The sequence below is a fragment of the Protomyctophum bolini genome, assembly GCF_963924005.1.
Source record: "Protomyctophum bolini genome assembly, chromosome: 4".
NCBI lineage: Eukaryota > Metazoa > Chordata > Actinopteri > Myctophiformes > Myctophidae > Protomyctophum > Protomyctophum bolini.
This window is the reverse complement of record NC_137865.1, coordinates 6,626,852-6,652,759: the sequence shown is the minus strand read 5'-3', so window position 1 is coordinate 6,652,759 and position 25,908 is coordinate 6,626,852. Positions and strand designations below refer to the sequence as shown.

Sequence of the window (25,908 nt, the reverse complement as noted above, 5' to 3'; positions counted from 1 at the left end):
ACAGCCTGTCACCCCCCCCCCCCCCCCCATCTCTCTCCCCATTTCCTGTCAGCCTACTGTCTGTCCCTCCATAAAAAAATAAAAATAAAATAAAGGTGAAAGCCACAAAAAAAACATTAAAATCTTTCCCTTTTTTCCTCGCAAACTCTTTCTTTTATTTTTTATTTTTTTAATAGCCGATCTCCTTGTTGACGAGTTGTGAGCTCGTGTAGATCTGCTATTTCCAAACATCAAGTGCTCATGTGCCCTTTATTCATAGACCTATAGTTGCTTTTTCGCTTAATCTTAAAAACAATCTGGCAACACTGTTCTCCTCTCACCACGCGTACATATATGTGTGTCTGTCCCGTCCTCAGGGCTTCAACACTGTTCTCCTCTCACCACGCGTACATATGTGTGTCCGTCCTGTCCTCAGGGCTTCAACACTGTTCTCCTCTCACCACGCGTATACATATGTGTCCGTCCCGTCCTCAGGGCTTCAACACTGTTCTCCTCTCACCACGCGTATATATATATGTGTCCGTCCCGTCCTCAGGGCTTCAACACTGTTCTCCTCTCACCATGCGTATACATATGTGTCCGTCCCGTCCTCAGGGCTTCAACACTGTTCTCCTCTCACCACGCGTATATATATATGTGTCCGTCCCGTCCTCAGGGCTTCAACACTGTTCTCCTCTCACCACGCGTATATATATATGTGTCAGTCCCGTCCTCAGGGCTTCAACACTGTTCTCCTCTCACCACGCGTACATATATATGTGTCAGTCCCGACCTCAGGGCTTCAACACTGTTCTCCTCTCACCACGCGTATACATATGTGTCCGTCCCGTCCTCAGGGCTTCAACACTGTTCTCCTCTCACCACGCGTATATATATATGTGTCCGTCCCGTCCTCAGGGCTTCAACACTGTTCTCCTCTCACCATGCGTACATATATATGTGTCAGTCCCGTCCTCAGGGCTTCAACACTGTTCTCCTCTCACCACGCGTACATATATATGTGTCCGTCCCGTCCTCAGGGCTTCAACACTGTTCTCCTCTCACCATGCGTACATATATATGTGTCCTCAGGGCTTCAACACTGTTCTCCTCTCACCATGCGTACATATATATGTGTCCTCAGGGCTTCAACACTGTTCTCCTCTCACCACGCGTACATATATATGTGTCAGTCCCGTCCTCAGGGCTTCAACACCGTTCTCCTCTCACCATGCGTACATATATATGTGTCCTCAGGGCTTCAACACTGTTCTCCTCTCACCATGCGTACATATATATGTGTCCGTCCCGTCCTCAGGGCTTCAACACCGTTCTCCTCTCACCATGCGTACATATATGTGTGTCAGTCCCGTCCTCAGGGCTTCAACACCGTTCTCCTCTCACCATGCGTACATATATGTGTGTCCGTCCTGTCCTCAGGGCTTCAACACTGTTCTCCTCTCACCACGCGTATATATATGTGTCCTCACAGGGCTTCCTGAAGAGCGAGCGGGTGTCCCGGATGGTGGCGGGCGGCGGCTGCTCGGCCAGCGACTTCCGCGACGTCTTCAAGAAGAACATTGAGCGGCGCGTGCGCAGCCTGCCCGAGATCGACGGCCTCAGCAAGGAGACGGTGCTGAGCTCCTGGATCGCCAAGTACGACGCCATCTACAGGGGGGAGGAGGACACGCAGCAGCAGCGGCGCAGCCAGCAGCCCCAGAGGATGCACCCGAGCGTGTCGGAGCTGATCCTCAGCAAGGAGCAGCTCTACCAGATGTTCCAGCTGATCCTGGGCATCAAGAAGTTTGAGCACCAGCTGCTGTACAACGCCTGTCAGGTGAGCTTCGTGTTGTGGATTCAAAGTTCTCAGTCGCTCCCACCACCCCTGATTCAACGCGTGGGAGTTCCAATGGCCCCAAAACCACACCAAAGGGTCAAGGCGGTTTTAGCGTTAACTTGACTCCTTGCAACCGTTTTGGAGTTGCATTGTGACCCTTTGGTGTGGTTGGGGCTTAAGAGCGTCTACTAAATGCCTAAATTGTGACTGACCACCCTGACCACATTACTAACGCTATACCCAACCCTAACCTCGGTCTTAGCCAGCCACGTAGGTTGGACGTTAATAATAATAATAATAATAATAATAATCTTTATTGTCCCGAAGGATATTCATCTTCACAGGTCTGTTCAACACCAACAACAAAAACAGCACATAGTACAGAAAAACACAACACCAAGACAATACAAAAAAACATGAGTTCCCCACTGTGTACAGAAACCATCCTATCGGCGGGGCAGTTTGTTTAATGCCGCGATGGCTGAGGGGACAAAGCTCCTACTGAAACGAACCTTTTTCCATGGTAAGGTTCTGTGTCTTTGTCCTGATGGCATGAGGTTGAAGAAAGCGATACAGGGGATGATCAGTGTCACGTGATATTGAGAGTGCTAGCCGTGTGATGGCATTATTGTTCATAATATCAGAAAGCTTTGGTGTGGGAAGTCCCTAGGGTGGGGGGCGTTGGACGTATGGGCAGTCCCCCATCTCACTGGCCACAAGTGAAGTGCAGAGTGACATTTAAGATGATCTTGTTTGTGTTCAAAGCCTGTAACAGTCTTGCACCTCCCTACAGCATATTGTGGAACTTTTACACCAATCTCCCAGATCCAGCAGTCTAGCACAGTAATGACCCCCCCCCCCCCCCCCCCCCCAGGGACTTTAAAAAAAGGTCACTGTAGAGGACATTAGAGAACAGTAGAGGTTCATACGCACAACTTCTTCCGTAAGTTGTGCGTACAGTATGTGTTTAGCCTCTACTACTCCCTCATGTTGTGACTGACTGACGGTGTGACTGAGTTCTTGTTGTCCTCTTTCTTTTCTCTTTCTTCGGACTGTGTGTGTGTGTGTGTGTGTGTGTACTGTACTGTACTAAGGAATCTCCTGCTGAAGCGAACGTCTGTACATTGATCCATTTAACTTCTAAAAAAAAGACCCCAGACTTTTAGGCCACACGATTCTCTCTCCCTCTCTCTCTCTCTCTCTCTCTCACACTCTCTCTCTCTCTCTCTCTTCTCCCTCTCTCTCTCTCTCTCACTCTTTCTTTGTGACCCATTGCGTGAGGTTTCAGGGGCGTATATGCGTGAGACAACAGACTCTTATTATAAATGTAAAAGATAACTCCGTTTCCCATCATGCACCTGTGCCGGCCCGCGTGCCACGTGAACCCAATGACATAGGACTCCGGAATGCTGTTTGTGGGCCGAGACAACGGACTATATTGATATATTGATAGTGTGGTTATGTTGTTGTATATGGGATGTGCATTAGACTGAAGTGAGGGATGGATTACGGACATAAACGGCGGAGACGTGTTGAAGACACGGTGCTGGCACTGTGGTATGTTTCATACCATATGTTGTAATAATTCTGACCTTTTAGTGCATTTATGTATTAGTCTTGTCCATTTTTTGCATTATTCCTGGTACTATTTTGATAGGTTTTCAGCCATTTTCTCTTCTATACATGTCATTGCACAGTGTGACATGTTTTATATAATGAAATATAACCTTTTGGCTAAGTTTACTATGTGTATGTATTCATTTTGCTGAGTGCCTCTCACTTAAGATGAAGTGATTTATTTAACAAATATGCTACATTTCATGGTCTAAATTCAACTGAGTTTAGTGTATACTAAGGAACCAATACCAACAAAGGCAGTCTACCAACGCGCCTCAAGCCTGGATCGGCTGATCCGGTGCTTCACAGGTGCAAGGACATGAGTTGCATAAGTTGCAAGCAGAAGAGACTGGAGCAGCACGGACATTTAGAGCCTTTTATTAGGTGCTAAAAGTATACAAAGACTAACGTTTCGAACCAATACCTACATTTGAGAGAGTTTCTGTGTTGCCAAAATCAATAGAACACATTTTACAAGCAATTTAACAGCAGCACAAGATTTCCGTGCACTTAAACACTTTTATATACTTTTATATATTTCTGGCTCGTGACAAAATAATGCAGGATATTATGAGGAGAACTTTTAACCCAAAGTTCAGAAGGGTATATATATGCAAAACAATCATTGAAATAGTAGTGCCCATGACGTGGGAACGAAATTCATTTTCCTCTCTTTGGCCATGAGAGCTATTCTCTTGAAAGCTTTCTTGGGATTCTTTTGGTCTGATTTATTTATGACCCAAAGACACATACAGTAAACTACACTGATTATAATCAGTGGTTACATGCAGCAGTCACGGTTAGTGAGACTTACAGGCAAAACCAGAAGCAACATCAACACCACCTTAGCATCATGGAAGATCTGCTACAGTAGCTCGTTGCTGGATTGTATACTGTAGGTTCTTTAGCCCTTACCATAACCAACCACTTGTGTTCTTAACCAAAGGCCAGAGAGCATCTTAGGAGTTGCTGCAGACCCCCCTCAGACCTGCCTAAGGGGCAGTGAACAGGGCAGTGGTGGAAATTAACCAAGTACTTATTTTTAAATGTATTTCTTTTACTTTCTTCAGTATTTACAATTTTCAATACTTTCACTTCTACTGCACTACATCTCAGAGGAAGATATTGTACTTTTACTCCACTACAATTATATGAAAACTTGATTTACTAGTTACTTGGTATATGTTTATTTTTATATTTTTATTACAAAACACACAAACCACTTTAGACCTATATAGTACAGTATATACTGTGTATATTTCGGCCATTTGCAGATCTACAAGCTAGTAGATAGCTATTTTCAAAAGATTATTTTAAATGTTTTTTTCCACTTGTGAAATCTGCAGATTGAGGCCCTCATTTATCAACGCGGCGTACGCCCAAATATGGGTGTACACCGGAATCACCGCAATTCTCGGCATGTATTATTCCCGCATGACCTTGAACTTAAACGTACGCCCGGCCAAATATCACGTCAGGTCGGGAGCTGTCGTATAGGCTTTGTCCTCACCTGTTTTTCTGTCGTGCAAAAGCGGAGCAACATTGTTTGACCAGCTGACAGGCTGTCACAAACATCTAAAGATATGTATTCACTCCTAAAATGTTAAAATCAAACTGCATTGGCTGCAGGCTTTAGTTCCGACATACTATTGATCCGAAACCTCAATCCTAACCTAACCCTAACCGCAAGCACGGGAGCAGCGCATGTCGGACCATCGCTTTTTCACATCGCATCGCATGTCCCCCCGCTTCGGATCTTCGGTGTGTTGGAAAAGCGTGCGCACCCCATATGGGCTACATGTAAAAAAGTTAAGGAATACATCAACGATGTGTCTTTGTGTCATGATATGACATTGGTAGGAGATTTCCAACTTTACAAGCAAATAAAACCGCGCAATTAAAAACAATATAGCATGTTTTCAATGTTACAAGTTTATGCTTAATCAAACAGTGCTTTACTGGCCTTGTTAAACATAGCCTATGTGCAGCGCATAATGTGCGACTTGATGTGCGAGGTGATTCGGGAGCACAGCGTGACATCAGACGCCTATAATCCCTGTGATATTAACCCATTCTGACCTGAGATCAGATTCATACGAGGTTTCCACTGGACACACACTGGTCCGATGAACCCATTCTGACCTGAGATCAGATTCTAAAAATGTCAGTCGTTCTTCGATTTTTCAAAAATAGCAGACCTACAAGCTCGTAGCGCGCCACTCGGTGGCGCGCTATGAGCTTGCAGATCTGCTATTTTTCAATAGCTAAAGCACGACATGATGCCAACACCAAAATGGGTTCCCGTTCAGAATGGGTTAAGGCATAAATTGTCTTTATTTCCAAGTAACAATGACAGCTTGCCTATTTGTAGGCTATATAGGGGCTTAATCATTCAACCATTTAAATAAGTGCTTTGACAGTCATTCTTCAGATAAAAGGCAGATCTGGTTATCTGGCGGGGTCAGATAGGCTGAGTGCTTAATTTTGCGAGATCGTTTCCTGATTTCTGTTTATGATTCATTCCTCAATCACTCCATACACGTTGATTATGACTGCCCTTGACATGCTATATCTTTCATGCAGGCATCACTCATCTCACACCCACAGCACTTATCACAGCAGTGCGCAGTCTCACTGATCGCCTTCGCCTATACCTACATGACTCCTTTAACGTGCACTGCGCACGAATGGGTGAACTTAATATAGACCTATAGCCTACGAAATTCCATTCATGGCGATGCAACTGTGATGTGTCATGTAGCCTTGAGGTGCCTGCGTGCGTGCGTGCGTGCGTGCGTGCGTGGACATGACCGCAAGGCAAGCGAGGTGAGAGGGAAACGGGGTAATTATGTTTATGCGCTACAGCTTTATTAATTCAGGCAGGTGTTCGTTCAAATACCGGTATATCTTGACTTTATTTATTTAAGATACAAGACACTGCATTGAGTTGGGCTTGCAAGTTGCGTGTGCGTGTGCGTGTGTGTGTGTGTGTGTGTGTGTGTGTGTGTGTGTGTGTGTGTGTGTGTGTGTGTGTGTGTGTGTGTGTGTGTGTGTGTGTGTGTGTGTGTGTGTGTGTGTGTGTGTGTGTGTGTGTGTGTGTGTGTGTGTGTGTGTGTGTGTGTGTGTGTGTGTGGGGGGGGGGGGGGGGTTAGGGCATATACGTTGTTTGGTCGTATTGCAGTTGTTCATGTCGCAAAAACGAGGGCGAGGCTTGATTTCATAGGGCGTGCCAGATTGATTTCAGCCGGCACATTTATCAACTAAGGAACGAGATTAAGGAAGGATCAGCTGTTTGGGATCACTTCATAAATGTCGTGCCGACGTAAGTGTACTCCAAAACCGACTGATTTGAGGCACATTTTACACTCCATTGATAAATGAGGGTCTGAGTACTTTTACTTTTGGTAGTGTTTCTACATTGTGCATGCAGTATTGATACTTTTACCTAAGTAAAACATTTTAGTACTTTATCCACCATTGCGAACAGGGCAGCGTCGAGTACGACCGCTCGAGGCTTTATATCAGCCAAGGACCCCCCCCCCCCCCCCCCCCCAAGTAGCACTGAGCTGCAGCCCCCCCTATATTGCAATAACCATATATTCATTTAATTTTAAATGAAATAAATAACTGTTCTGTGGGACTTGAATTTAAATAATCACTGAGAATATACTTGCACATTCTACACTGTGAGCCCAACCCAGCAAAATGTCAGTTCGGCTTCATTTTTATTTGTATTTCTTGGTTTATTTATACCGTTTAATGAGGTAGTATTGAACCTCCTGTCCCTCTCTCTCCACAACATTGTGCATTAGTTATGCTCATAACATTCAGGCTGATGCGTCAGTGAAGCCACCATTAGTATATCGGTAGTTAACCCATTCTGACCTGAGATCAGATTCATATGAGGTTTCCACTGGACACACACTGGTCTGATTAACCCATTCTGACCTGAGATCAGATTCTAAAAATGTCAGTCGTTCTTCGATTTTTCAAAAATAGCAGACCTACAAGCGAGTGGCGCGCTATGAGCTTGTAGATCTGCTATTTTTCAATAGCTAAAGCATAACATGATGCCAACACCAAAATGGGTTCCCGTTCAGAATGGGTTAATGTTTGCATGGCGTCTAATTATTTTTTGGGTTCACAGGACCTGACGGAGGAAGAAACTTCTGGAAAGAGAAATATCCATTAACAGATTGTTAGCGTTGTTTTTGTTTCTCAACTTTTCGCCTCTGTCGGGCTGGAAACCAGCTTGTGGTATTTGGTATTTAATATTATTTTTTGTTATTATTTTTTTCAACCATCTGTGCTTGTTATTGCACAGGCAATTGCATGCCTGATGCGTGTCGATGAACAGGGCTATTTTTGGACACCTTGTTGGCAGAGTCCATTCTCTACATGCTCTCGCATTGATTAGGCCTCTCTCTCTCGTTTGACGCGATCTGGGCAAACCCTGTGTTAATGTGCAGCCAGGCGAGGATGAATCCCAGGGTCTATAAAGTAAATCCTTGTTGTGTCTCAGAAGGTAAAGCACAGCTGCTCCCGATAACGCACTGTTCATTGCAGAAACAATCAGAAACATCACAGGTGGGTGGAATTTGTTTTTGTGCAAGCTCCATTGTTTGGATTGTTTCTAGAGAAGAGAAGGGGGAGAGGGGGGCAGAGAGACAGCAACGTATCTACATAAACTAAATGGATTATGAACGTGAGATTTCAAAACGAGGTGAACGAGCATAGCAGCTGGTATCTGCTCCAGACTCTAGGGAATGAAACGTGTGAAACTAATGTGCAGAGTATCTGCAACTGTCATGTCCATTCAGTGGAGCTCCCTCTGATGCTTCTTAGACAGGTTACGTGGTCCCTTAATTGAGTATCTTGGAAGCCAGGCCTAGTAAATGAATGCTGGCCTGGCCCCACACACACACACACACACACACACACACACCACACAATGCCAACTGGATACTCCATTTGCTCCTTCTCTAAGCAATATGCTGGCATGCGCCCTTAATCCCCTCCAAATGATTCAGGAAAACAAGTTTTTCAAAGGATACAGAATGCTGTAGCACGCTTGGTCTTCAACCAGCCAAAATGTTCACATGTCCGTCCGTCCGTCTGTCCTCTCCGCTCCCAGAGTACAAAACACATGATGTAGGCCTACAAAGCAACCAAAGGCATTATGGCACCGCCATTATCTTAAAAGCCTGATCCGACCCTACAACCCCTCCCGAACAGTTAGAACTATGCAGACTCACTCCCAATTCCACCATCATCTGAAGACTCACCTCTTCAGATTCCACCTTAGCCCTTATAGAACCTGCCATAATATAGCCTTGACGACCTTGCAGGCTTATGCAAAAAGGATACAATGTAATTTAGATGGCATATTTCTGTAGACCAATCTGGGAAACCCATTGGTTTGTTTGTTTCCTTTGCATTTGGCTCTGGGGGCGCGCCACCCAATAGAATGTGGGTATACAGTAGCAGGATATTGTCCTGTTTGTTCTGCATATGTTTTAATTCCAGTAATCCCCAATGTACACACATTCTGAATGCCCCTACCGACAGATTCAGTGGTGCAGCTCGGAATCTGTTCTTGAGAGATTACTGTAGACAGGTCATATTCTTTTTTTACGTTGTACAGTACTGTTTTGACTGATGATAGGTTCTTGGTTTACCTATACAGTATGATCCCAGATGACTATTTCCATGCATTTGATGTACTACTTCGCATTTTCCTTGCTTACTGTAAATCCCTCTGGATTAAGAGCGTCTGCTAAACCTTTTGCTGTGTAGCCTCACTGTGTCCTTTGTTATGTTTTCTCGTAATATTTGCCTGATGTTTATTCATTCCCTTCTGGCATTTTGTTATGCCGCTCGCCTCCTATTTCTATGTTGTTTCTATTTCCATCAAACACATCTTGTTGCAGCTACAGTAGTGTGTACAAGAGAGATTGTCTGTCTGTCTGTCTGTCTGTCTGTCTGTCTGTCTGTCTGTCTGTCTGTCTGTCTGTCTGTCTGTCTGTCTGTCTGTCTGTCTGTCTGTCTGTCTCCTTCCTTCCTTCCTTCCTTCCTTCCTTCCTTCCTCATTTGGTTGATGATATGCTGGGACCTTTTTAGGAACCCCATAACGAGATGGAACCATTTTGCACACTCTCAGAGTTACAGTTACCTGTAGGTCTCCATTTGGTTCAATTATGTATAGCTGGGGGACCCCCTGGAACCCTCTCAAGGGCCAGTGGGGGTCCCCACTTTGAGAACCACACCGCTCCTCTATTGTGTGTTAGTGGTGAAAACCGTAGGGCTTATATTATTATATCAACTAGTGTTTGGTTTTCTTGTTGTCAAAGCAAATGAATGCACAAAGACAACTTTGGTCACGGTCTTCCTTATTTAGTGGGGAAAAAAAATCTTTCAAAGGCAGTGAAAACAAGTGCTACATATTGTCTGACGATGGCTTAGTGCAGCTGTTGTAAGAAAAATATTTCTCCTGATTGCAATACTTGAACCTTCCCCAAAGGGCTGTTTTGCTAGTAGCTTCAAACATCCCGGCCGTGTGGATTCACACCACCATGTGTCTTCTGCAGACCGGTCTGGCCCCTTAACGCTGGGTGGGCGTTTTGCAAAAAAAACTAAAAGTGCCAATCGGCGCCTACGCTCAGGGGGGCCAGGCCCTGTGCTTGACAGATGGTGATTGACTCTTCAACTTTTTGGTTTCTGTCAAACTGTCACATCCAATCATAACTCGGATAGTTTGTGATGGATGAACTGCACTCCAAATCCCTGTTCTACCCAGCTATGAAAACTATTTGAAGGCTACATTATTCTGAAAGTAGTTCGAAGTATGGACGTAGTCGAAGTAGACTACATTTGTGGCGGTTTTGTTTATTTGTACTATGAAAAGGTCTTTTTCTTTTGATATTTAATGCATGTTTTAACAGTAACAGGATAGGTGGGCACTAGGGACATCTGGGCACCTTGATATAAAATTGTCTATTTTGTCCAAAATGTTTGAAAAGATTCAACTTCAGATTTTATTGAAGGGAATCAAGAGATAGCCCTGTTGAGATGCAGCATCTCATTTCCGAGGGGGACCCGTAACACACGAACAAGGTACATAAAACGTACAGTACACGGATACAGACAATATACAGATATGTACATACATTAAATACACAGACAGCTTGCTCAGCCTCTCCCACCCACCACATTGTCAGCTGTTAATCAAAGGAATGAAGGATAGGAAATTAAAAGCAGTTAATTGAACGGCAGACTGAGCTCAGGCAACCATATGTTTTTTTTTCTTTTTTTAACCCATTCTGGGCGGGAACCCCTGTTGGTGTTTTAAGCATTATTTTATGCTTTAGCTATTGAAAAATAGCAGATCTACAAGCTCATAGCGCGGCACCGAGTGCCGCGCTACGAGCTTGTAGGTCTGCTATTTTTTTTTTAAATCGTGAAAATGTGGCGCAAATCTATGAATATATTCTTTCAGTCGGCGGCCAATTACATATATTTTTGGGGGTCCTTGACGTGAAAATGTTTGAGAGCGACTGACATACCGTACATAGAAACTAGGTTTTTCAGAAAACTGTCGTGATTTAGAAGACATTTTGTAGAATCGACGTCGGGTCAAAATGGGCTAAACAATGTAGTCTATATGTGGCTTGAAGGTAAGCTCTGGGTCGAGCCACACACTATTTGAATGTGTCAACTTTCTCAAGCCGAGTGCCATTTGAGAACTGCATGCGTACTTAAAGAGAGCTCGCTGGACTGTGGCGTGTACCAAACACCATGCTACAGGACCTCCCTTTATTCAGAAGCAGCTTGTTATTATGGAGCCAGTTCTGAACCCGGTTAAAGTCTGATTGTAAAGATGATTGAATTTGCATTATGTCAGGGCCAGAAAAATAAATAACGGTGTCCTCGGCATAGAGTTGAACTTGACTATGTGTAGGCAGGTGTCGGGTAAATCATTAATGAAAATAGAAACAAGGAGTGGGTCCAAGGTTGAACCTTGTGGGACACCTTTCTCAACAATTAGGTAGTCAGATTGAGTACCTTGCAAGGCAACACATTGACGCCTACTATGAAGGTATATGCATTAAACCAGAGGAGAGCATTTTGCTGTAAACCAATTGCATAGAGCTTATCAAGCAGTAGCTAGTGGTCAACGACATCAAAAGCTTTAGAGAGATAAATAAAAATAGCTCCAGTAAAGAGGCCTTTGCTAGAGAATAGCAGTACGTCGTTAGTGGATATTTAACAAAGCTGTAGTGGTGGAAAAGTGTGGTCTAAAACCTGATTGGACTGGGGATAGGTTGTTGAAGAGACTCAGATACTGTGAGAGCTGATTATGGATAAGTTTTGTGTGAATTCTGGCGATAGTTGTTAGGGTCGGATGGGTCACCACTTTTAAAAATGGAAGTAACTCTAGCACATTTCCATATTGATGGAAATGAGCAGGTAGACGGAGATAAGTTGAATTGGTCTGCTAGGCCAGTGATCCCCAACCTGTGTGACGCGGCACTTTAGTGTGCCGTTTGAAATGGCCAGCTGTGCCGTTTGATTTGAACAAAAGTAACCCCTGACCCTCCCCCGACAGCAATACATACTGGGCTGCCATGCGGTCCGTTGTTGCATCATCGTTGTTGTTGTTGTCCATCCCCACCAGTCTAACGAGGTCCCAAACAAACACCTGGTGTCAGACCCCAACCAACAGGTCCCTGGCACCACCCTCCCAAGACAGTGGTCTACGCTCAATAGATTCAGGACTGGACTGCTTGGCCAGCCTTCACAAATGGGGCAGTAGCCCAAGCCCACTGTGTGCGTGTGGTGAGGAGCAAACATCATAGAAGTTTGTCCTCTCCAAAGGACTGGAAGGAGGATTAATCACCCTCCATACAGCAGACCAGGAGGCTTAAGGACTTTGCATTCGCTAAATAAATAAAACGACCCTCGGCCACAGAGATGCTAATGTCAGGCATTGTTTACATGGGGACATCACCTACTCGCCTGGCACGTTCTGTATAAAAATAACACCGCTTGCCTCGTGCGTTCCTGCTTAAGAGCCCATGCTTTTTGCTGGTGTCTTTTAAGATGACCTCACTGCGTTGCAAAAGCGGCTGTGGTGGGCTCACAAATTGCCGGGAGCGGAGCTACATACAGCTGAACGTGGAAAAGGCAGTAACGGTAACGGCAGAGGAGACAGAGAGAGAAGCAGATCGAGTAGCCAGGTCCTTCATGTTTCGTAGCAATGTTCGCTGTTGTCATACCGTATATATACGTTTCTCAAACGTAACTTTCAGATCTTTATTGCCTGATTGCGGTGAACAAACATGTGTGATTCTTCAGTGTGTCCAGATCGCGAGAGTCTCGGGCACACACACAACGAACACAGACATTTTTGAGTGGTGCAACCACTCCAAGGAACAGCTTTGTCCGTGTTCACCTATGTGACTATGAGCATATAATGAGTACCAGTAAGGGGCGCAGAGAGAGAGAGAGAAGTTGCACCACTCGGTTCACACAGGTGTGATTTTTTTTATTCATGTGACGCTCTGTACATCATCACGCATCACGTTTTCATTCAAAGGAAGTAATTAAAATTTGATTTTTATGGACCTTTGATTTAAAAATACACAGAATGTTTAATTTTCCCATGGTTTTGGCAACCATTGTATACGATGACTCTGGAATGAAATGGTCTAAAATTGTGAAAAACGTATCGGTCATTTCACTAGGTCTTTAAATACAATATGAGGTGAGCTACTTCATCACAAGTGATTTTCATCTGGGTGACCTACACACCAATTAAAGATTACATTTACCCGCATTTGCGTTTCCGTAGCAGCGTCTCGACTGCGACTATGCTCGGTGAAAACATTTACTGTAGCAGTAGTGGCTAAAGCACAGATTGATTTGAAAAGTCTGGGAGAAAAATGGTACCTGGGGAAAAAGACTGATTCATGAAACGATGGATTCAAACATCCTTGACTTACAGACTCAATTACTAAGGTTAAGTGTAATGATTTAATGACTAATACAGAGGCAGTGTGCATATAGCCTGCTGGAAATGTAAACATGAAGACCGTAACAGTATGTATGGCATACTGCATGTATGCTCCAAGCTATGAATAGACCTTGACATGTATTGATGGTGACACACCATGTTACAGAACACACTTTCCAATTAGCCAGCGTTAGTTGTGTATATGCTGTCGGGGCAGACACCTTGTATCTGAAGTAGTGCAAATAAATGCACTGCTTTTTAAAATGTTTTTAAACCATTCAAGCAAGTACTCGTTTTCTATCAATTACACACCCCACGAAGCCTTGACTTCATGGAGAGTTTTAGTTTTTGTCACCCCTATCGCCCACATCTCTAAATATTTAGCTCCAGGGACCCTGCAGAAGCATAGATTTTAGTTAAAATTGTCCGATTTGTGTGTGTGTGTGTATATATAGGAACCGGTTCCGACCACATCCCATCGCTGGTGTTGGCCTAACCATTGCTAAACACGGATCCATTCATCCATCCATCTTCAACCGCTTATCCGTAGTCGGGTCGCGGGGGGGCGACAGCTCCACCAGAGAGCTCCAGACTTCCCTCTCCAGACTATAGAGCAAACATTAGTGACTTCCTCCTGGGGGGGGGGGGGGGATCCCGAGACGTTCCAATGCCTCATTCCCTACCTGGACTAGTGCACGCTTTCGCTGATTTGAACGGGTTCAAATTATAATAAAAATCACACCTGTGTGAACTGAGCGGTGCAACTACAGTATACTGTACTGCAGCGGTCCCCAAACGTTCTTGGCCGTGGCGTGCACTCCCTGTTACCTCCTGACCTAGCCCACGCGCCCCCCAATACTCGGTCTCGTTGCGTTTAGCTGAAAATGATACATTTTTAACACGATTATGGCAAATAATCACAGAATCTATCACCACTTTCCAAACCCACCTCAAAACCCATCTGTTTAGGCAGGCCTATGACCCTGCATGACCTGTCTGCTGCAAGCTGTGTTTTTTTTTGTTCTGCTTTTAACTGTTCTGCTTTTAACTTGTACTGTTTTAACCTGTACGGCGACCTTGAGTGCCTTGAAAGGCGCCTTATAAATAAAATGTATTATTATTATTATTATTATTAGAATGTCACTGCGCTGAGAGACATGCAGCTGCTGTATACATCTCCTTGTGTACTGTACTGTACTCTACTACTCAGTCATACTGTACTGTACTACTCGTACTGTTCCGTACTCAAGTGGACATGGAAACATAGGGATCCACATCGCTGTTCCTTGGAGTGGACAGACTGTACAGACTACTCGACTGTAATCATACTGTACTCATACATACTATCCTGCACAGTTACTGTACTGTACTACTCGTACTGTACTGTACAAGCCCTACTATAGTGTGTGTGTGTGTGTGTGTGTGTGTGTGTGTGTGTGTGTGTGTGTGTGCGCGCGCTCGTTCGCGCACGGCTGCTCAACAGTACCATTGCAGAAAGTGTACATAGTACTTCATAGACACAGACACACATAGCTGCATATAGGAGCGGTTAGGCACCCACTCAAAAAGGATGCGTTTTGGACATACAAGGTTTCTGCGCACCACACGGCAAAACCATGTGCATGTTTGATATGAGGCATCGGCGTCTTCAAGCAGCACAGACTTGTTGACTCCTCCACTGAATGGCATGCCTTTGATTAACGCCTTCATGTGAGCTCTGGTTGTCATAGGAATTAAATGGGCAGTTTGCACAGAACTACAAAGACTGAGGAGGAAAAGATATAAGCAAACGTCACGGTAACATGGCAATATACAGTTGTGTGTGTGTGTGTGTGTGTGGGGGGGGGGGGGGGGTGTAGAACATGTTTGAAGATATTGGCTTATTTGACATGTGGCAAGATAGGGATGCCATGTTGAAGGTGGTTAATACATGTATGGTTATCATCAAAGACATCAGAAACAACAAAACATAAAAAATAAAAAAATAGGCTGGTGAACACGTTTGTGCAACCAAAGCTGATCTAAGCATGCATCTTTAGGAAAAAACACAACATTACAACATTAGACATCCGTCTAAAAACTGGTTATAACTGGTCTAAAACGTTTTATTTTTCTTTAGTCTTTTGCGGTATATAGGCTTAACTTGGAATAGACGTTGAGTAGCTGGTTTTTAAGCGTGTATATATAGAGAGACTGTCTATATATATAGCTGTTGAAATGACGTTGTTTCAACGTTAGACCAGTTAATAACGGTATCCGGAGAACTCGCCAGTTTTCCAACTCGCCACAGCGAAAGGTTTTCATCAATGTCTTCATCGTTATGCTAACATGCTGTCTTCATCAGTGTAGTATGTCAAACCCAGAGATGTTATACCGGTAGTTCATTTCCAAAGTGATCAAATTATTTTGTGCAATTAAATGGTCAGCTAGATAATGATAAAAAAGGTGAGTATATCATATGTGAATGCCAATGATAGTAGTCCTAATTCAGGATAATAATTATAATAATACAACTTTATTTGTATAGCACCTTTCATGACAAAAGCGTGCTTTAGTGCTCTGAAGTGCTTTACAGAGCAATGGAGAAAAGAAAGAAAAGAAAAGCAAGGCATAAACATTAAAAAACAAGAGCAGTAATGCAATACAGTGAGGACATGAACAAAAAATTTAAAGATCAATTAAAAGCAAGAGTGTAGAAGTGGGTCTTGAGCTGTGATTAAAAAATGTCTACAGAGGCTGCCTGTCGAAGGTACAGTGGGAGTTTGTGCCACGCCGCCGTCGGCCTGTAGAAGCAAAACGCTGCTTCCCCGTATTTTTTAGTTGCCATTTTTTTAGGCAAAGCGAGCAGGCCAGCAGTGGAAGACCTTAGGGGGGCGGTACGTTTGGGACATATTTAGGAAGGCAGTCATGTAGGTAGGAAGGTGCGAGACCATTGAGAGCTTTATAAACAAGTAAAATAATTTTAAAATCAATCCTAAAAAACAGCCGGAAGCCAGTGCAGTGAAGCCAAAACTGGAGTAATATGTTCTCTCATCTTAGTTCTAGTTAAATCTCTGGCTGCTGCATTTTGGACAAGTTTTAATCTGTCAGTTGTTTTCTTAGGCAGTCCAGAAAAAAGTGCATTGCAGTAATCAAGCCGAGAAAAAACAAAGGCGTGGATTAGCGTTTTTGCATCGTCCAATGAAAAATATAGGCTCTGATTCGTGCAATATTTCTAAGGTGAAAAAAAGCAATCTTGGTAACATGATTAATGTGTGAATTAAAATTAAATTCAGAATCAATAATGACCCCCAAGTTCTTTACTGTACTGTTAATTTATACAGTCAGGCTCACTAGAACCGATTATGAGAACTTCTGTCTTATCCTCAGGATATTGTTTCGGTACTTCGGTGTTTAAACTTTAGCATTCCTACTTCATCTAGTGTACTGTATCAACTATCCTCTCTCTCTCTAAATTCAATGCAATTTAAATGAAGGCGAGTCGGAAAACTGGCGAGTTTGAGGTTGAACGTGGAGTGACACACTGGCTGTCATGGGTGTACACTGTACAGTATGTATGTATTTACAGTATGTAAAAAAATAAATCTGAGGTGTCAAAATATGCATAAAAGAAGTGAATATGAGTGTGAACACCAGGGGGTGGAAACTGTCCTCCCCATGATGTCCCTTTTTTAAATTGATTGAATACTTTAATTAGTCAGAAATGTAAACGGCACGTGGTACAGTCAGACATTAATGCTAAAAAGATAACACAAAAACGTCCTGGGGACTTGTTTCCATTGTGGTCCGATGTATTCAATTCATCAACATAGCATACAATACAATAATACATACTGTACATCAACAAATACAGACACGAATGATCAGAAAAAAGAAGAAGCGCTTTGTGGGTACTAAATATAGAAAACTCTAAACAGGTGCTCTTTTGTTTCAGGAGAAGAGTTATTTTTTTAGATTCATTACCTTTGTAAAAATCACAGTGGAAGAAAATGATGGCAAACTCCAAGGCAACTCTGTTCAGTTCAAGTAGAAAACCCTTTATTTCAATAAAAAGCAAGGGTTATAAAATAAATCGCTTGTTGTTGACCTAATTAAGTGTTTTTGCATAATTTAATCTAATAAAGGATTTTCTACTTGAACTGAACAGAGTTGCCTTGGACTTTCTTTAACCCATTTTGGGTGGGAACCCCTTTTGGTGTTAGCATTATGTTATGCTTTAGCTATTGAAAAATAGCAGATCTACAATCTTTGAATATATATATTTCAGAGCGAACATTTTTAACTAAAATATTGGCTTCTGGGGGGTCCCTCGAACTACATATTTTGAGATGGGGGGGGTCCGTGGCCCAATATAGATAATTCTGGGGGTCCTTCACATGAAAAGGTTGAGCACTGCTGACATATATAAACATGGGTTTTTCTGAAAAATGTTAGGATTTAGAAGCCTTTTTTATCGACCTCAGTCCAATATGGGTTAAGTTTGCTTTCGTTTGTTAGGGCATTCCACATTTTGGTGGCATTGTGGTAGAATGAGAATTCTGAGTTGAACAGAAGAGCAGCAGAGCACATCAACAGGCAGATGTTATACATTTGATGCCAGCCAGAACTTGAGCACGATCGGCTCACTTGCCTGGAAAAACATATATCTGCAGGGTAGAGAGAGAGAGAGTGACTCGCATCGAAAAACGGATGATCCAAGATAGCATAGAATGATAGATTTTTCTTCCCCAGAGATTTCCAAAAATATTTATATCACAGTCACAAAATCACTCAAATGTTTTATGGATGGTCAGGCTTGTTTCTAGGCTTAGGGTGGCTGTGGCTCAGGAGGTAGAGCAGGGCATGCAATGATCCGTGGGTCGGCGGTTCGAATCCTGGCTCCTCCTGTCTACTGCACATCAAAGAGTCATTGCCTCCAATGAGTCGGTCGGTGCTAGCGTGCCACCATTGGTGAATGTGGGAAGTCGACACTTCACTCCCAATGTATATGAACCATTGTAAAGCGCTTTGAGCACTTATAAAACGCTATACATTTTTAATTCATTTAAACATATATTTATATGATATACTGTAAATGTTTTTGAAAATCATTATAAAATTAATGGGTTATTATGGAACAAATAGGTTGTATTATTGAACAGAGCAAGAATACTTACAAAAGGGAGGTTTATATTTGGTTCAACCTTGCTCCATAAAGAAGACAAGGCCTGGGCCATGGCTGGGCCAGCCACCTTGGCTGGTAATCCAGTCTGGCAGGTTTGACTCCCGATCCCGACGGCCTTTACTGCATGTCATCCCCCCCATCTCTCTCCCCATTTCCTGTCAGCCTACTGTCTTTCCCTCCGTAAAAGACATAACGTTTGGACAGGAATTAAAAAGACACACACACACACACACACACACACACACACACACACCAAATCCAAAGAGACAAGTGGAACTCTGTGCCGATAACAAAATGAAATGGGAAAAGCAGAAAAAGAATGGAGATAAGCAGCTAAATTTAAATGGGCTTCAACATGGCCATCAAACCGCAACACACACAGAAATGGGCTAAGTGGGGTAAAGTACTGCAGGAACTGTTCCAATTACATGCACTAAAGAAGTCTTGAGTCATGCAGTTGAAAAGTATAGATTCTGTAGCTATCAAACCAATGTCTAATGCAATTAAATTAATGTTTTAATGAACAGAATAGAGAATGCTATGTGCGATATCTTGCGCCGCCCCTTGCCTCTTTTCCCTTCCCCTATCCTTTTTGCCATTTGTTCAATATCACACGCAGCCATTACTCTCGACAATTAGCAACAACACCTTTCCTCATCCTGTCGTCCCTTCACAATGAAAGTGTCTCCCCTTTACCTCCCAATGCTGCACATTTTACCATGTTATTTACATAAAATAGGTGTAACTTTACTAACTTTATTAACATTATGGGAGAGAGCAAGGCAGTGAGTGAGCGAGAGAGAGAGAGAGAGAGAGAGAGGGCCAAGAGTGGCGGTGGTTGACTGAGGGGACTTCAGTGCACTGTACACTCTTGCTTCGTGTCCCAGGTTGGCTTGGTGTGGAATGTGCTAATTTGTCCCCTATATTCAAAGTCTGATTTCCATTGATTGTTGGCTGTGTTTAGCATGTATATGGCTGTGGAGTTTTGGTACAAAATCAAAACAACTTGTCTAATATTTTGCCATGTTTAAACCTCCAGGAAAATCCGTGTTGAGGTTCTTAATCCACTGTTTTCCATTAAAACATCTTTGTCCTACTGTCCAGTTGGGATTGTGTTGAAGTCCAGACACGTTTAGAGCTTCAATGCCATGTGCCATAATTTGCCGTAATGTTGAACAATCCTTTTAGTTGTCTTTTTTGCATTGTTAATATTGTATCTGTGTTCTTGCAGCTATTGTTTTACTCGTTTCTCCGACATATTGTAAGCCACATTTTTCACATGTGATTAAATAAACACAGTTGCTGATGCTGGCTGTTATCTGTTGTTTAATCTCCAACGTGCGTTTGTAGTTCTATTTTTAACTATTTGTTTCGGTTTGAAGTATTCTGGTCTCTGGCGTGCTGGTGTGTTGATTACTTTTAGCTTGCTGTGTACCAGATAAAATGGTAAATGGTGCATTTATATAGCGCCTTTATCCAAAGCGCTTTACATAGATTGTGCATTACATTCACCCATTCACACACACATTCATACACCGATTGCGGCGGAAGCCATGCAAGGCACCAACCAGCACATCGGGAGCAATTTGGGGTTCAGTGTCTTGCCCAAGGACACTTCGACATGTAGACAGGAGGAGCCGGGATTCGAACCGCCGACCCATGGATTATTGGACGACCTGCTCTACCTCTTGAGCCACAGTCGCCCTTAAGATTTTTGTTTTTTCTGTAGGCCGAGTTTCGCGATTATTATTTTTTGGCAGAAGAAGGAAAAAAAACTAACAATAACAGGATTGGCCAAGTCCTTTCAGGACTCCTTGGTCCTTTAAAAAAAAAAAATCATAGAAATAAATATACAATAAAGAGAGTTCCACCGTGTTCAGTTTGGAACATACAGACACAGGTTTGTGTTTCCACCGCATTGTGTTGGACGGAACAATTGTCATTGTTTGATGCCTAGCTGAATGGTTAGAGAGCCTGTCTGGAGAGGAGTCTCCTGAGGTTTGAATCTCAGTAAGTGATGCTGAGAGGTGGCTCACCATCAGGTGGGATGAGATGTTGATCCATCATTTCTTGATCTTTCTGCTGTACCTTCGTCTGGAATGTGGTCTCGGTTGTTATTGATGTTGTCGTCTGTTGTCGTTGTTTGCCATGGCTGCCAGTTCCCACCTGATGTCGTGTGGGAGTTCTGATTGGTCCAGAGCGTACTGAATAACTTCTAGCTTACATAACGTCTTAAGACAAGGACTCAAGTCTAAGATGAACAGCTCATCAGAGAAAGTGTGATCTCCTTTGTATCCTCCAAAGAGGATCATATGATCTCCCACAATGCAACAGCACATACCATTCATTGGACATGGTCCTTTCCACTTGGGCTCAACCTTCTTCCAGGAGAAGGTCTCTGGACTTAATTTCCACACATCATTGATGTTCTGGTTACCGTTCCAGCCACGAAATATGTACAGCTCTCCATTGTAGGTAAATGCTGAATGACACCAGCGTCCTTCTGGTAGAAGTTGTGCAGAAGGTGTGTTCAGCCACTCGTTGGTCTCTGTGTCAAACACTCTGATGGTGGGCCTACAGCCCCCAAATACAAACATCTTGGTACCAATGATGGTAGCTGATGAATCAGGACGTGGAGTTTTTCTGGTGTTAATTAAAGTCCAGACCATTGTGCTGGTGTCCAACTTGTACATGCCATTGGTGTATCCAGTCAGCTTGGTGTCTCCTCCATGGATAAACATGACCTTCTCCAACACACAGGCTGAGTGGAAGCTCCTCTCCTCTGGAACAGTCCCAGAAACCCTGGGTTGGAACCATCTGTGGGAGTCAACATCAAATGCATAAAGCACATTGTAATACTGCCCTTTCCAAGACCCTCCCCAGATGTAGACTGTATCTTCAACCAACACAGCTGTGTGGCCGGAGCGCTTGGGTGGAACCTCAAGGTGACCGTCCCCTCTTCCAGGTTCCACTGGAGGTAACTTCTTCCAGCATAAAGACACTGTGTTGAAGACATGGACATCCATCTGTTCCATTTTGTTGTAGGTCCATCCATCACAGCAGCCTCCAAAGGAATACAGTTTGTTCCTCACTGCTACAGCAGCATGATAGGCTCGCTTTGGTCCTCCTGCTTTGGAAACGGTACAAGACAACATCACCCTGTCTGTCTGTCTGTCGCTCTCTTCTCTCTCTCAACGTCTACAGTCATTTTCAACACGGTGCATCATCTTATATATTCTGGTGTGAAATCACACGAGACACAAACTGTTGCCATGCACGCCTTAACGGCGCCAATTAGTGCAGCTGTTCTTCATCTGCACCCTTTGCTATATTTATTACTTCATTGCGGCTACCTTGGGGTCTATGGATCTATGGGTCTTCCACACGTATAGCATAGTATAGTATATATGTATAGTTTATAATCTAGTTTCATTATATAGATAGTCCACTGTTACATTCTTAGCTTAAGCATGTTTCATGATAAATGCTTTTTATGTGATGCATTCCCATGCATTTTGTTCTTGCTTAATGTAAGTCACTCTGGATTAAGAGCGTCTGCTAAATGACTAAATTGCTACAGCGTTCCCTAACACTGAGCTGTGTTATATTTTGAGGCTGTGTGTGTGTGTGTGTGTGTGTGTGTGTGTGTGCACGTGCAGTGTGCTCAAGCTGACTGTCTGAGCACGGAATGTGATAACAGTGCCGCTCACGTCACGCGGGTGTGATATTTTTCTCCATATCGCTGTGTGAGAGACAGTCCACTGAGCAACTCAAAGTGAGGCTGAATGACAAGCATTTTGCATTCTGGCTCTTTGAGGGGAGCTAGCGCCCCCTATGGCCAGCTTGGTGCGTTTGTGTGTTCTCAGGGGCGGCCTTAGGAATCTGGAGGCCTGTTTCAAGACCAAATATGAGGCCCCCATATACCTATGACATCATTATTTTGTTGAGGCCCCCCTGAGGGTGGAGGCCCGTTTCAATTGAAACTGGTGAAACATACTTAAGACCTCCTATGAGTGCAAGCATGCGTCTTCTCTTCACTATTGATCAGCAGTGAAAGTATATCACTTGTGGTCAACTTTCAGCTACCTTTCTCCCCAAAAATGGCCCGTGTGTTGAAACACAGTCCGGCCCTCGACTTGTACCAATTTCTTTATTTTGGCCCACTGTGTATTTGATGATTGAGGAGCTGAGTTGACCAGTGTAATTTTGTCAGCTCTGGGTGAGTGATGGCTCTGCCATTACTTGCATACAGCCTAACAAAACCTTGACAGTATAAGTATGGTCCGAATGTCTCATACGATTTATTTTAGTAGTGTTGCTAGTGCCTCAGCTAAACGTAATTCCTGTGTCAGGTGTTAACATACTGTAACAGAGGCACTTGACAATGTTGTGGAAGTGCTTGCATCTTTTCCAGTGGTTGGTTTAGAGGATTACTAGCATAATAAGGACCTCCCCATTAGAGAAGAATGCCATTAGAACTGCAGACTCTGTCCCAATATTCTACCATAATCTGAAATCTGGAAAAAAAAAAGCATATTTGACATTAAAGCATCTTTAACATTGTTCTCTCCTTAAACCCAATCCTCTGGATGCTGCATGGACAATCAATATATTTCACTGCTAGCCATGAATCGTGAGGCAGCATGTGATTTCAGCCTTCAGCGCTGCACACCAACTTTTATTCAATCAGCGTCCAGACAATACCCAAGGTTATTGTTTCACAGGAGAGGTTAGAGACACTAGACAAGATGGATAGATAGAGGGAAACTTTATTTTTCCTGAGGGAAATTGTAAATGACCGGTTCCTCTTGGCTAAAGCTACAAAGGCTGACTTTGGTCATATTCACTCCAGAAAGCTTTACTGCGATGCGATGCGATCCGACATACCAAAAGTCTTGACATGCGCTGTGGGTTACAAATCACCCGTAGTCTGTTACAAATCACCCGTAGTCGGTTACAAATCACCCGTAGTCTGTTACAAATCACCTGTGGCGTCCGCGTGCGGTTAGGGTTAAGTTAGCGTTTGGGTAGGGTGTCAGACTAATGACTGTCGGACTCTTGGTATGTCGGATCAATTGCCTGCACCCTATAGGGGTTGCACTCCGTAAATCGCCGATATACAAGCTCACAGCGTGTCAAAGCACGACACGTTGTGAGCTTGTAGATCTGCTTTTTTCGGCGCACACCTGAGTATAAACCGGGCATTTCAACGCCATCGCGCCCGGCCAAAATACATTTTTGAATACTTTATTGGCAGAAATGTAATCAGTACAGGGTACAGTCAAACAATTTTTTTTTGTTTTGAAAAATGTATGCACATTTATAATAATTATTCAAATAATAATAGTAATAATAATAAATTAATAATTTACATGTGGGGGATATCTATGTTCACAAAAAATATATTACAGGCATTCTACTTTTTTCAGGGTTAAAGGTTAAAAATAGTAAAAAATAAATATCCAGATATTTTGAAGTTGTTAAGTCTTGCAATGGCATTGCAAGACTAAACAATGAACATATTTTGCTGAGGACTCCCTGGAACCCCATCAAGGACCCCTGGGGGTCCCCGGACACCACTTTGTCAACCACTGCTCTCTAGGGTCTAGGGCAGGCCATGGGGTGCTTGAGGCTGCTGTAATTAGAGTTAATTAGCTGCAGCTGGGTGCATGGTGGATGGGTATGTGTTGTGTTTGTAGTTATTGTGGAAAGGACCGGAAAGACAAAGGACCGGAAAGACAATTAGACGAACACAATTACAGTAGGTGTGGAGAATGCATGAATACCATGCACTGGTTTAGGTCATATAGTCATACAGTGTATTCAATTTACAGTTCAGCAGGTACGCGCACGCACACGCACACGCACACGCACACACAGCTAGGAGAATTACAATTACATAAATTAGAAATGCAATAATGTGGGGGGAAATATATTACATAATACATATCTATATGGTAATTAAAGAGCAATTATGCTGAATCCAGTTTTGTTTCACCATTAAGATTACTTCTTGGGAAGCGGAAGTGAACTCGCATCGATTTGCAAATTACAATTTTTGGCAATAATTTACAATAAGCACAGACCCCCCTCAACCCCCAAACCCCCCCACCCCCCTCTCTCCTTGATTTCAGATGCTTTCAGGTTGTTGTTGTTGTTGTTTTCTTTTCTGATTCTTCTTAAATCAACGGCCTACTTGATCGTACTACAGTCAATTCAATTCAATTCAATTCAAAGGGCTTTATTGGCATGAGAAAACATACGTTTACATTGCCAAAGCAGACAGTCACAAGAAGGCATCACAAATTGCAGATCAACAAGCTCCAAGCAGAAGCCTCGACCTAAACACCACACTACAGTAACAATATACCATAGAGGGTATGCACATGCATAACGTGAATGGCAAAGTGAGTGACAAAGTCAAAGTCATGTAATGCAATCAAAAAGGACTTTTCTGTTTGGATGTACGGGCTATGAAGGCCAGAAAGTAGTTTTTTGCCACTCAGTAGGCGTTCCCGCATAACTTCCGGGTATGACGATGATGTCACACGCATACATACCCTCTCTAATATTGGAACTATACTGTAGGATACCACGTAAAACATAATCATGGAACAGCTGGAATCCTTCAGCTCACCCATGGAACATTTAGTATTATGCAAGCAGATATGAATACATACAAGCCCAGGGTATGTACACACACACACGCACGTTTACGCACGCACACTCTGCACGCAAACTACTGCTGTGTGAAGAATCATTCATCTTCATAATAAGAGACTGAAAAATGCTGCATTTATAATGTGCATAATGTCACGTAGCGGGGAATGAAATAAAGGCAATTTGTGTGATTGAAAATTAGTGCTTACTCTCTCATTAGTTGAGTGATGTCATTATAATCCCTTAAGTCTTGAATGGTGGTTCATTAACATGCTCCTTTATCCCGTCAGCTTTTGATTGGATATCTCTGTACAGTGGCTCTCTCTCTCTCTCTCTCTCTCTCTCTCTCTCTCTCTCTCTCTCTCTCTCTCTCTCCTCCGTCCACTCAGCCTCTTTGATAGATTTAATTGACCGTGTTGTTTGCTTTTCCCCAGCTTGACAATGTGGACGAGCAGGCAGCACAGATCCGTAGGGAGTTGGATGGAAGACTCCAGCTTGCAGAGAGGGTGGCCAAGGTACAGTAGGTTATTACAAAATAACAGTAGGCCTACATGGTGGTCACTGGAAATGACTACACCACCAAATCGTTTAAAACCCATTTAGGCCTGACCTCAAAATAAAAAATAAAAAAAATCTTCT

General features: G+C 43.2%; 1 protein-coding gene across 1 annotated transcript in view; it reads left to right on the top strand.

Annotated features, from left to right (window-relative positions):
- Positions 1-1,471: 1,471 nt before the first annotated feature.
- Positions 1,472-25,908, top strand: part of cadps2 (Ca++-dependent secretion activator 2) — a 159,033-nt gene continuing 134,596 nt past the window's right edge. The window contains 2 exon segments of the mRNA XM_080760671.1: positions 1,472-1,816; positions 25,704-25,784. Of these exon segments, the coding sequence (XP_080616797.1) occupies positions 1,502-1,816; positions 25,704-25,784 (396 nt within the window). The 5' untranslated portion in view covers positions 1,472-1,501.